We start from the raw sequence: 13,185 nt of genomic DNA, 5'->3' as shown, positions 1-13,185 counted from the left end.
CTTTCCCCCTCTCCCTTCTCGTGCCCTCTTTCCCCCTCTCCCTTCTCGCGCCCTCTTTCCCCCTCTCCCTTCTCGCTCCCTCTTTCCCCCCCTCCATCTCTCTCTCAGGAGGTCCAGGATGAATAAGCTACGGCAGAGTTTCAGACGGAAGAAAGACGTGTACGTTCCAGAGTCCAGCCGACCGCACCAGTGGCAGACGGACGAGGGGGCGGTCCGCAGGGGAAAGTGTAGCTTCGCAGTCAAGGTGACACACACACACACACACACACAGACACATCCAACACACACAACACACACACACAGAGTAGCAGTCAGCAGCGCCTCTGCTCTAACAATCTGTAGCTAACACCCGCACACCTCCCTGAGAAAGACCTGTCAACACTCAGGTCTGTTATTAATCAGATTTTTGGAACCATGCCTGGTCTGCTGTTGTCTGACTTACAGAAATGATCTTGTTGTTGTTGTTTAAAAAATATATATTTTAAGGTATTTTATTGAATAGCACCTCCACGGCTATGCCCCACACCCCATTCATGCCAATACCACCGCAACAACTATAGTATCAGTTCTGTGTCTGATAAGTAGTATGGAGCTGCGGCTTGGAGTATTGTTTCTTCATCCTATGTTATGTTTTCTCAGTGAATTTGGTTGTTTTTGTTGTCCTGTTCAGAGAAATGAGTCATTGGAGTTGTTTAGGTTTACGTCTTAGCCTACATGCTGATATTAATAACCTCTTACTTCTACCCCCTCCTTTTTTGAAAATTCTGTTAAAAATCGCGCAACTTTTCAGCGTCCTGCTACTCATGCCAGGAATATAGTATATGCATATGATTAGTATGTGTGGATAGAAAACACTCTGAAGTTTATAAAACTGGTTAAATCACGGCTGTGACTATAACAGATCGTGTGTTTCATTGAAAAACGCAAGAAAAACTGCTCTCTGAAAGCTAAAAATAATTTCCATAAGTCACTTCCACCAGTTATTAAAAGAGAACAGAATTTAATGGCGATCTACCTGCAATTCATACAAATTCCGCACGATGGCGCCATTGTCCTAATTTTCAATTGAATTAATTGTTGGAAAATCCTTCTATCTGACCTCCATTTTCCCAGTCTTCACCCGGATGCAGTTGAGGGAGATATCAGATGGCATTGTTTTTGCAAGTGAAGACCTATTGAAAAGACATCGCCCTGTAATCATTTTGATAGATTATAAACGTTTACTAATACCTAAAGTTGGATTACAAAAGGATTTCGAAGTGTTTTGTGAAAGTTTATCGTCGACTTTTTTAATTTAAAAAAATTACGCAGCGTTTAAAAACGATGATTTTTTCTGAATGACACAGATCCCATACAAAGCTATTTTGGGTATATATGGACCGATTTAAACGAAAAAAAGACCCAATAGTGATGTTTATGGGGCATATAGGAGTGCCAAGAAAGAAGCTCGTCAAAGGTAATGAATGTTTTATATTTTATTTCTGCGTTTTGGGTAGCGCCGGCTATCGCAAAATCTGTTGTTTACGTGTCGAGCTGGCATTTTGGGGGGTGCATGCTATCAGATAATAGCTTCTCATGCTTTCGCCGAAAAGCATTTTAAAAATCTGACTTGCTGGCTAGGTTCACAACGAGTGTAGCTTTAATTCAATACCCTGCTTGTGAATTTTGATCAAAGATTGAGTTGTAACGAGTACATTTAGCATTTAGCGTAGCGCATTTGCATTTCCAGGGGCATACTTGAGACGTCTGCGTCTCAAGTATGGTCAAGAAGTTAACAGGTTCTGACCACTAGATGGTGCTGTTCCCGGGTGTTAATAATGGGATACTTCACACAAATTACATTAGTTTCATTACCCTGTCAGCAGTCAATGGACAAGGTATGACAGAAATCCATGCATTGGTTTTATTGTCCACTGTTTCAATTGGTAACTTTTTATTATTTGTGGCACAAATCCAATGCCTGTCATTGGTATCTTATATTAGCATTTTCACAATTCATGTCCAAATCAGCCTGAAGTATTTAACAATAGATCATATAACTCAATGGTGTGTGTGTGTTTAACTGGACTGGAGTGTGTGTGTGTGTGTGTGTTTAACTGGACTGGAGTGTGTGTGTGTGTGTGTGTGTGTGTTTAACTGGACTGGAGTGTGTTTAACTGGACTGGAGTGTGTGTGTTTAACTGGACTGGAGTGTGTGTGTTTAACTGGACTGGAGTGTGTGTGTTTAACTGGACTGGAGTGTGTGTGTGTGTGTTTAACTGGACTGGAGTGTGTTTAACTGGACTGGAGTGGACTGTGTGTGTGTGTGTGTGTGTGTGTGTGTGTTTAACTGGACTGGAGTGTGTGTGTGTGTGTGTGTGTGTTTAACTGGACTGGAGTGTGTGTGTGTGTGTGTGTTTAACTGGACTGGAGTGTGTGTGTGTGTGTGTTTAACTGGACTGGAGTGTGTGTGTGTGTGTGTGTGTGTGTTTAACTGGACTGGAGTGTGCGTGTGTGTTTAACAGGCCTGGAGTTGACTGTAGAGTGTGTGTGTGTGTTTAACAGGACGGTAGTCGACTGTAGTGTGTGTGTGTGTGGGTTTAACAGGACGGTAGTTGACTGTGTGTGTGTGTGTGTGTGTGTGTGTGTGTGTGTTTAACAGGACGGTTAGCTTTCTGAAAACAACAAATGGAACTGAAATGGACCACTCCCTGGTAACGTGGGACCAACCCTTCCTCTTTACTCTGTCCTACATAGTACAGGGAGGTAGAACACCTCCTCAACTGACTGCACCAACCCTTCCTCTTTACTCCTACATAGTACAGGGAGGTAGAACACCTCCTCAACTGACTGACCAAAACGGGGTTTGGTAGAAGGTGACAGGAGCACCGGTTTGTGTCCGTAACCTTCTGCCTAACCCTGACCACACTGGTAACCTTCTGCCTAACCCTGACCACACTGGTAACCTTCTGCCTAACCCTGACCACACTGGTAACCTTCTGCCTAACCCTGACCACACTGGTAACCTTCTGCCTAACCCTGACCACACTGGTAACCTTCTGCCTAACCCTGACCACACTGGTAACCTTCTGCCTAACCCTGACCACACTGGTAACCTTCTGCCCAACCCTGACCACACTGGTAACCTTCTGCCTAACCCTGACCACACTGGTAACCTTCTGCCTAACCCTGACCACACTGGTAACCTTCTGCCTAACCCTGACCACACTGGTAACCTTCTGCCTAACCCTGACCACACTGGTAACCTTCTGCCTAACCCTGACCACAATGGTAACCTTCTGCCTAACCCTGACCACACTGGTAACCTTATGCCTAACCCTGACCACAATGGTAACCTTCTGCCTAACCCTGACCACACTGGTAACCTTCTGCCTAACCCTGACCACACTGGTAACCTTCTGCCTAACCCTGACCACACTGGTAACCTTCTGCCTAACCCTGACCACACTGGTGACCTTCTGCCTAACCCTGACCACACTGGTAACCTTCTGCCTAACCCTGACCACACTGGTAACCTTCTGCCTAACCCTGACCACACTGGTAACCTTCTGCCTAACCCTGACCACACTGGTAACCTTCTGCCTAACCCTGACCACACTGGTAACCTTCTGCCTAAACCTGGCCACACTGGTAACCTTCTGCCTAACCCTGGCCACACTGGTAACCTTCTGCCTAACCCTGGCCACACTGGTAACCTTCTGCCTAACCCTGGCCACACTGGTAACCTTCTGCCTAACCATGACCACACTGGTAACCTTCTGCCTAACCCTGACCACACTGGTAACCTTCTGCCTAACCCTGACCACACTGGTAACCTTCTGCCTAATCCTGACCACACTGGCAACCTTCTGCCTAACCCTGACCACACTGGTAACCTTCTGCCTAACTCTGACCACACTGGTAACCTTCTGCCTAACTCTGACCACACTGGTAACCTTCTGCCTAACCCTGACCACACTGGTAACCTTCTGCCTAACCCTGACCACACTGGTAACCTTCTGCCTAACCCTGACCACACTGGTAACCTTCTGCCTAACCCTGACCACACTGGTAACCTTCTGCCTAACCCTGACCACACTGGTAACCTTCTGCCTAACCCTGACCACACTGGTAACCTTCTGCCTAACCCTGACCACACTGGTAACCTTCTGCCTAACCCTGACCACACTGGTAACCTTCTGCCTAACCCTGACCACACTGGTAACCTTCTGCCTAACCCTGACCACACTGGTAACCTTCTGCCCAACCCTGACCACACTGGTAACCTTCTGCCTAACCCTGACCACACTGGTAACCTTCTGCCTAACCCTGACCACACTGGTAACCTTCTTCCTAACCCTGACCACACTGGTAACCTTCTGCCTAACCCTGACCACACTGGTAACCTTCTGCCTAACCCTGACCACACTGGTAACCTTCTGCCCAACCCTGACCACACTGGTAACCTTCTGCCTAACCCTGACCACACTGGTAACCTTCTGCCCAACCCTGACCACACTGGTAACCTTCTGCCTAACCCTGACCACACTGGTAACCTTCTGCCTAACCCTGACCACACTGGTAACCTTCTGCCTAACCCTGACCACACTGGTAACCTTCTGCCTAACCCTGACCACACTGGTAACCTTCTGCCCAACCCTGGCCACACTGGTAACCTTCTGCCTAACCCTGACCACACTGGTAACCTTCTGCCTAACCCTGACCACACTGGTAACCTTCTGCCTAACCCTGACCACACTGGTAACCTTCTGCCTAACCCTGACCACAATGGTAACCTTCTGCCTAACCCTGACTTTAAATTAAGACCAAACAGGATTTTTTTTGTTTTCATACATTTTTTTGATATAGCCAACAAGAGGAAACCCTCCAGGCGTGACCACTGTGAAACACACAAACGCACACAGGGGGGGGGGGGGGGCTGTTAATAGTCACACGCGCCAAATACAACAGGTTTTGACCTTACCGTGAAATGATTACTTACAAGCCCTTAACCAACAGTGCTTTAAGAAGTTAAGAAACAAATAGAAAATTAAAAAGTAACAAACAATTACAGCAGGCAGCAGTAAAATAACAAGCGAGACAGGCGGGTACCGTTAGAGTCCATGAGGGGGGTGTACCGTTAGAGTCCATGAGGGGGGGGTACCGTTAGAGTCCATGAGGGGGGGGTACCGTTAGAGTCCATGAGGGGGGGGTACCGTTACAGAGTCCATGAGGCAGGGTACCGTTAGAGTCCATGAGGGGGGGGTACCGTTAGAGTCCATGAGGGGGGGGTACCGTTAGAGTCCATGAGGGGCGGGTACCGGTAGAGTCCATGAGGGGGGGGGTACCGTTAGAGTCCATGAGGGGGGGGTACCGTTAGAGAGTCCATGAGGGGGGGTACCGTTACAGAGTCCATGAGGGGGGGTACCGTTACAGAGTCCATGTGAGAGGGGGAGGTACCGGTAGAGTCCATGAGGGGGGGTACCGTTACAGAGTCCATGAAGGGCGGGTACCGTTACAGAGTCCATGAGGGGCGGGTACCGGTAGAGTCCATGAGGGGGGGGTACCGTTAGAGTTCATGAGGGGGGGGTACCGTTAGAGTTCATGAGGGGGGGGGGTACCGTTACAGAGTCCATGAGGGGGGGGTACCGTTACAGAGTCCATGAGGGGGGTGTACTGTTAGAGTCCATGAGGGGGGGGTACCTTTAGAGTCCATGAGGGGGGGGGGGTACCGGTAGAGTCCATGAGGGGGGGGTACCGTTAGAGTCCATGAGGGGCGGGTACCGGTAGAGTCCATGAGGGGGGGGTACCGTTACAGAGTCCATGAGGGGGGTGTACCGGTACAGAGTCCATGAGGGGGGTGTACCGTTACAGAGTCCATGAGGGGGGGTACCGTTACAGAGTCCATGAGGGGGGTGTACCGGTACAGAGTCCATGAGGGGGGGGTACCGTTACAGAGTCCATGAGGGGGGGGGGGGGGGTACCGTTAGAGTCCATGAGGGGGGGGTACCGTTAGAGTCCATGAGGGACGGGTACCGTTACAGAGTCCATGAGGGGCGGGTACCGTTACAGAGTCCATGAGGGGGGGGGTACCGTTAGAGTCCATGAGGGGGGGTACCGTTACAGAGTCCATGAGGGGGGTGTACCGTTAGAGTCCATGAGGGGGGGGTACCTTTAGAGTCCATGAGGGGGGGGGGTACCGGTAGAGTCCATGAGGGGGGGGTACCGTTAGAGTTCATGAGGGGGGGGGGTACCATTACAGAGTCCATGAGGGGGGGGTACCGTTTCAGAGTCCATGAGGGGGGTGTACCGGTACAGAGTCCATGAGGGGGGGGTACCGTTACAGAGTCCATGAGGGGGGGTACCGTTACAGAGTCCATGAGGGGGGGTACCGTTAGAGTCCATGAGGGGCGGGTACCGTTACAGAGTCCATGAGGGGGGGTACCGTTAGAGTCCATGAGGGGCGGGTACCATTACAGAGTCCATGAGGGGGGGGGGGGTACCGTTAGAGTCCATGAGGGGCGGGTACCGTTAGAGTCCATGAGGGGGGGGGGGGGGGTACCGTTAGAGTCCATGAGGGGGGGGTACCGTTAGAGTCCATGAGGGGGGGGGGGGTACCGTTAGAGTCCATGAGGGGGGGGTACCGTTACAGAGTCCATGAGGGGGGGGTACCGTTACAGAGTCCATGAGGGGGGTGTACCGTTAGAGTCCATGAGGGGGGGGTACCGTTACAGAGTCCATGAGGGGGGGGTACCGTTAGAGTCCATGAGGGGGGGTACCGTTACAGAGTCCATGAGGGGGGGTGGGGGGGGTACCGTTAGAGTCTATGAGGGGGGGGGGTACCGTTAGTCCATGAGGGGCGGGTACCGTTACAGAGTCCATGAGGGGAGGGGGGGGTACCGTTAGAGTCCATGAGGGGGGGGGGGTACCGGTAGAGTCCATGAGGGGGGGTACCGTTAGAGTCCATGAGGGGCGGGTACCGGTAGAGTACATGAGGGGGGGGTACCGTTAGAGTTCATGAGGGGGGGGTACCGTTACAGAGTCCATGAGGGGGGTGTACCGGTACAGAGTCCATGAGGGGGGTGTACCGTTACAGAGTCCATGAGGGGGGGTACCGTTACAGAGTCCATGAGGGGGGTGTACCGTCAGAGTCCATGAGGGGGGTGTACCGGTACAGAGTCCATGAGGGGGGGGTACCGTTACAGAGTCCATGAGGGGGGGGGGGGGGGGTACCGTTAGAGTCCATGAAGGGGGGGTACCGTTAGAGTCCATGAGGGACGGGTACCGTTACAGAGTCCATGAGGGGCGGGTACCGTTACAGAGTCCATGAGGGGGGGGGTACCGTTAGAGTCCATGAGGGGGGGTACCGTTACAGAGTCCATGAGGGGGGTGTACCGTTAGAGTCCATGAGGGGGGGGGGTACCTTTAGAGTCCATGAGGGGGGGGGGTACCGGTAGAGTTCATGAGGGGGGGGGGGTACCGTTACAGAGTCCATGAGGGGGGGGTACCGTTTCAGAGTCCATGAGGGGGGGGTACCGTTTCAGAGTCCATGAGGGGGGTGTACCGGTACAGAGTCCATGAGGGGGGGGTACCGTTACAGAGTCCATGAGGGGGGGTACCGTTACAGAGTCCATGAGGGGGGGTACCGTTAGAGTCCATGAGGGGCGGGTACCGTTACAGAGTCCATGAGGGGGGGTACCGTTAGAGTCCATGAGGGGCGGGTACCATTACAGAGTCCATGAGGGGGGGGGGGGTACCGTTAGAGTCCATGAGGGGCGGGTACCGTTACAGAGTCCATGAGGGGGGGGGGGGGGGTACCGTTAGAGTCCATGAGGGGGGGGTACCGTTAGAGTCCATGAGGGGGGGGGGGGTACCGTTAGAGTCCATGAGGGGGGGGTACCGTTACAGAGTCCATGAGGGGGGGTACCGTTACAGAGTCCATGAGGGGGGTGTACCGTTAGAGTCCATGAGGGGGGGGTACCGTTAGAGTCCATGAGTGGGGTGTACCGGTACAGAGTCCATGAGGGGGGGGTACCGTTACAGAGTCCATGAGGGGGGGTGCCGTTACAGAGTCCATGAGGAGGGGGGGGGTACCGTTAGAGTCCATGAGGGGCGGGTACCGTTACAGAGTCCATGAGGGGGGGGTACCGTTACAGAGTCCATGAGGGGGGGGGGGGGGGGGTACCGTTAGAGTCTATGAGGGGGGGGGGGTACCGTTACAGAGTCCATGAGGGGGGGGGGGGGGGGGTACCGGTAGAGTCTATGAGGGGGGGGGTACCGTTAGAGTTCATGAGGGGGGGGTACCGTTAGAGTTCATGAGGGGGGGGGTACCGTTACAGAGTCCATGAGGGGGGGGTACCGTTACAGAGTCCATGAGGGGGGTGTACCGTTAGAGTCCATGAGGGGGGTGTACCGTCAGAGTCCATGAGGGGGGTGTACCGGTACAGAGTCCATGAGGGGGGGGTACCGTTACAGAGTCCATGAGGGGGGGTACTGTTACAGAGTCAATGAGGGGGGGGGGTACCGTTACAGAGTCCATGAGGGGGGGGTACCGTTACAGAGTCCATGTTGGGGGGGGGGGGGGGGGGGTGTACCGGTACAGAGTCCGTGAGGGGGGGGTACCGTTACAGAGTCCATGAGGGGGGGGTACCGTTACAGAGTCCATGAGGGGGGTACCGTTACAGAGTCCATGAGGGGGGGGGGGGGGGGTACCGTTACAGAGTCCATGAGGGGGGGGGGGTACCGTTACAGAGTCCATGAGGGGGGGTACCGTTACAGAGTCCATGAGGGGGGGGGGGTACCGTTAGAGAGTCCATGAGGGGGGTGTACCGTTAGAGAGTCCATGAGGGGGGGGCACTGTTACAGAGTCCATGAGGGGGGGTACCGTTACAGAGTCCATGACGGGGGGTACCGTTACAGAGTCCATGACGGGGGGGTACCGTTACAGAGTCCATGAGGGGGGGGTACCGTAACAGAGTCCATGAGGGGGGGGTACCGTTATAGTCCATGAGGGGGCGGTACCGTTACAGAGTCCATGAGGGGGGGGGTACCGTTACAGAGTCCATGACGGGGGGGTACCGTTACAGAGTCCATGAGGGGGGGGTACCGTAACAGAGTCCATGAGGGGGGGGGTACCGTTATAGTCCATGAGGGGGCGGTACCGTTACAGAGTCCATGAGGGGGGGGGTACCGTTACAGAGTCCATGAGGGGGGGTTACCGTTACAGAGTCCATGAGGGGGGGGGTACCGTTACAGAGTCCATGAGGGGGGGGGTACCGTAACAGAGTCCATGAGGGGGGGGGGGGGGTACCGTTACAGAGTCCATGAGGGGGGGGTACCGTTACAGAGTCCATGAGGGGGGGGGGTACCGTAACAGAGTCCATGAGGGGGGGGGGGGTACCGTTACAGAGTCCATGAGGGGGGGGTACCGTTACAGAGTCCATGAGGGGGGGGGGTACCGTTACAGAGTCCATGAGGGGGGGTTACCGTTACAGAGTCCGCGAGGGGGGGGTACCGGTACAGAGTCCATGTGAGGGGGGGGGGGGTGTACCGTTACAGAGTCCATGAGGGGGGGTACCGTTACAGAGTCCATGAGGGGGGGGTACTGTTACAGAGTCCATGTGAGGGGGGGGGGGGGGGGGGTGTACCGGTACAGAGTCCATGAGGGGGGGGTACCGTTACAGAGTCCATGAGGGGGCGGTACCGTTACAGAGTCCATGAGTGGGGGGTACCGTTTGAGTCCATGAGGGGGCGGTACCGTTACAGAGTCCATGAGGGGGGGATACCGTTAGATTCCATGAGGGGGGGGTACCGTTACAGAGTCCATGAGGGGCGGGTACCGTTACAGAGTCCATGAGGGGCGGGTACCGTTACAGAGTCCATGAGGGGGGTGTACCGTTACAGAGTCCATGAGGGGGGGGTACCGTTACAGAGTCCATGAGGGGGGGGTACCGGTACAGAGTCCATGAGGGGCGGGTACCGTTACAGAGTCCATGAGGGGGGGTACCGTTAGAGAGTCCATGAGGGGGGGGTACCGTTAGAGAGTCCATGAGGGGGGGGGTACCGTTAGAGAGTCCATGAGGGGGGGGTACCGTTAGAGAGTCCATGAGGGGGGTGTACCGTTAGAGATTCCATGAGGGGGGGGTACCGTTACAGAGTCCATGAGGGGGGGTACCGTTACAGAGTCCATGACGGGGGGTACCGTTATAGTCCATGAGGGGGCGGTACCGTTACAGAGTCCATGGGGGGGGGGGGGGGGTACCGTAACAGAGTCCATGGGGGGGGGGGGTGTACCGTTACAGAGTCCATGAGGGGGGGGGTACCGTTACAGAGTCCATGAGGGGGGGGGGGGTACCGTTACAGAGTCCATGAGGGGGGGGGGGGGGTACCGTTACAGAGTCCATGAGGGGGGGGTACCGTTATAGTCCATGAGGGGGCGGTACCGTTACAGAGTCCATGAGGGGGGGGTACCGTAACAGAGTCCATGGGGGGGGGGGGGGGGGTGTACCGTTACAGAGTCCATGAGGGGGGGGGGGTTGTACCGTTACAGAGTCCATGAGGGAGGGGGGGTACCGTTACAGAGTCCATGTGAGGGGGGGGGGGGGGTGTACCGTTACAGAGTCCATGAGGGGGGGGTACCGTTACAGAGTCCATGGGGGGGGGGGTACCGTTACAGAGTCCATGAGGGGGGGGTACCGTTACAGAGTCCATGTGAGGGGGGGGGGGGGGGTGTACCGGTACAGAGTCCATGAGGGGGGGTACCGTTACAGAGTCCATGAGGGGGGGGGGGGGGGTACCGTTACAGAGTCCATGAGGGGGGGGTACCGTTAGAGTCCATGAGGGGGCGGTACCGTTACAGAGTCCATGAGGGGGGGGTACCGTTAGAGTCCATGAGGGGGCGGTACCGTTACAGAGTCCATGAGGGGGGGTACCGTTAGAGTCCATGAGGGGGCGGTACCGTTACAGAGTCCATGAGGGGGGGGGGGGGGGGTACCGTTACAGAGTCCATGAGGGGGGGGGGCACCGTTACAGAGTCCATGAGGGGGGGGCACCGTTACAGAGTCCATGAGGGGGGGGAACCGTTACAGAGTCCATGAGGTGGGGGGGGTGTACCGTTACAGAGTCCATGAGGGGTGGGGGGGGGTACTGTTACAGAGTCCATGGGGGGGGGGGTACCGTTACAGAGTCCATGAGGGGGGGGGGGGTACCGTTACAGAGTCCGCGAGGGGGGGGGTACCGTTACAGAGTCCATGTGAGGGGGGGGGGGGTACCGTTACAGAGTCCATGTGAGAGGGGGGTGGGGGGGTGTACCGGTACAGAGTCCATGAGGGGGTGTACCGGTACAGAGTCCATGAGGGGGGGGTACCGGTACAGAGTCCATGAGGGGGGGGTACCGGTACAGAGTCCATGAGGGGGGGTACCGTTACAGAGTCCATGAGGGGGGGGTGCACCGTTACAGAGTCCATGAGGGGGGGGGGGGGGGTACCGTTACAGAGTCCATGTGAGGGGGGTGTATGAGGGGGGGGTACCGTTACAGAGTCCATGAGGGGGGGGTTACCGTTACAGAGTCCATGAGGGGGGGGTGGGGGGGGTACCGTTACAGAGTCCATGAGGGGGGGGGGGTACCGTTACAGAGTCCATGAGGGGGGGGGGGGTACCGTTACAGAGCATGAGGGGGGGGGGGGGGGGGTACCGTTACAGAGTCCGCAAGGGGGGGGTACCGGTACAGAGTCCATGTGAGGGGGGGGGTACCGGTACAGAGTCCATGAGGGGGGGATACCGGTACAGAGTCCATGAGGGGGGGTACCGTTACAGAGTCCATGTGAGGGGGGGGGGGGGGGGGGGGTGTACCGTTACAGAGTCCATGAGGGGGGGGGGTACCGTTACAGAGTTCATGTGAGGGGGGGGGGGGGGGGTGTACCGGTACAGAGTCCGTGAGGGGGGGGTACCGTTACAGAGTCCATGAGGGGGGGAGTACCGTTACAGAGTTCATGTGAGGGGGGGGGGGGGTGTACCGGTACAGAGTCCATGAGGGAGGGGGGATACCGTTACAGAGTCCATGAGGGGGGGGTACCGTTACAGAGTCCATGAGGGGGGGGGGGGGTACCGTTACAGAGTTCATGTGAGGGGGGGGGGGGGTGTACTGGTACAGAGTCCATGAGGGGAGGGTACCGTTACAGAGTCCATGGGGGGGGGGTACCGTTACAGAGTCCATGAGGGGGGGGGTACCGTTACAGAGTCCATGTGAGGGGGGGGGGGGGTGTACCGGTACAGAGTCCATGAGGGGGGGGGGTACCGTTACAAAGTCCATGAGGGGGGGGGTACCGTTACAGAGTCCATGAGGGGGGGTACCGTTACAGAGTCCATGAGGGGGGGGGGGGGTACCGTTACAGAGTCCATGAGGGGGGGGGGGGGGGGGTACCGTTACAGAGTCCATGAGGGGGGGTACCGTTACAGAGTCCATGAGGGGGGTACCGTTACAGAGTCCATGTGAGGGGGGGGGGGGGGTGTACCGGTACAGAGTCCATGAGGGGGGGGTACCGTTACAGAGTCCATGAGGGGGGGGGGGGGGGGGTACCGTTACAGAGTTCATGTGAGGGGGGGGGGGGGGGGGTGTACCGGTACAGAGTCCATGAGGGAGGGGGGGTACCGTTACAGAGTCCATGAGGGGGGGTACCGTTACAGAGTCCATGAGGGGGGGTACCGTTACAGAGTCCATGAGGGGGGTACCGTTACAGAGTCCATGTGAGGGGGGGGGGGGGGGGGTGTACCGGTACAGAGTCCATGAGGGGGGGGTACCGTTACAGAGTCCATGAGGGGGGGTACCGTTACAGAGTCCATGTGAAAGGGGGGGGGGGGGGATGTACCGTTACAGAGTCCATGAGGGGGGGTACCGTTACAGAGTCCATGAGGGGGGTACCGTTACAGAGTCCATGTGAGGGGGGGGGGGGGGGGTGTACCGGTACAGAGTCCATGAGGGGGGGGTACCGTTACAGAGTCCATGAGGGGGGGTACCGTTACAGAGTCCATGTGAGAGGGGGGTACCGTTACAGAGTCCATGTGAAAAGGGGGGGGGGGGGGGATGTACCGGTACAGAGTCCATGTGATGGGGGGAGGGTACCGTTACAGAGTCCATGTGAGGGGGGGTGGGGGGAGGGGGGTGTACCGGTACAGAGTCCATGTGAGGGGGGGGTACCGTTACAGAGT

General features: G+C 56.2%; 1 protein-coding gene across 1 annotated transcript in view; it reads left to right on the top strand.

Annotated features, from left to right (window-relative positions):
• Window positions 1–13,185, top strand: part of LOC139383654 (protein numb homolog) — a 73,440-nt gene that overhangs the window by 26,103 nt on the left and 34,152 nt on the right. Inside the window, exon 3 of the mRNA XM_071128190.1 lies at window positions 109–244. Within this exon, the coding sequence (XP_070984291.1) occupies window positions 119–244 (126 nt within the window). The 5' untranslated portion in view covers window positions 109–118. The remainder of the gene's footprint in view (window positions 1–108; window positions 245–13,185) is intronic.

The sequence above is a fragment of the Oncorhynchus clarkii genome, chromosome 25 (genome assembly GCF_045791955.1).
Source record: "Oncorhynchus clarkii lewisi isolate Uvic-CL-2024 chromosome 25, UVic_Ocla_1.0, whole genome shotgun sequence".
NCBI classification, from domain to species: domain Eukaryota; kingdom Metazoa; phylum Chordata; class Actinopteri; order Salmoniformes; family Salmonidae; genus Oncorhynchus; species Oncorhynchus clarkii.
Note: the sequence above shows the minus strand (reverse complement) of the source record. Positions and strands in the feature narration are given on the sequence as shown.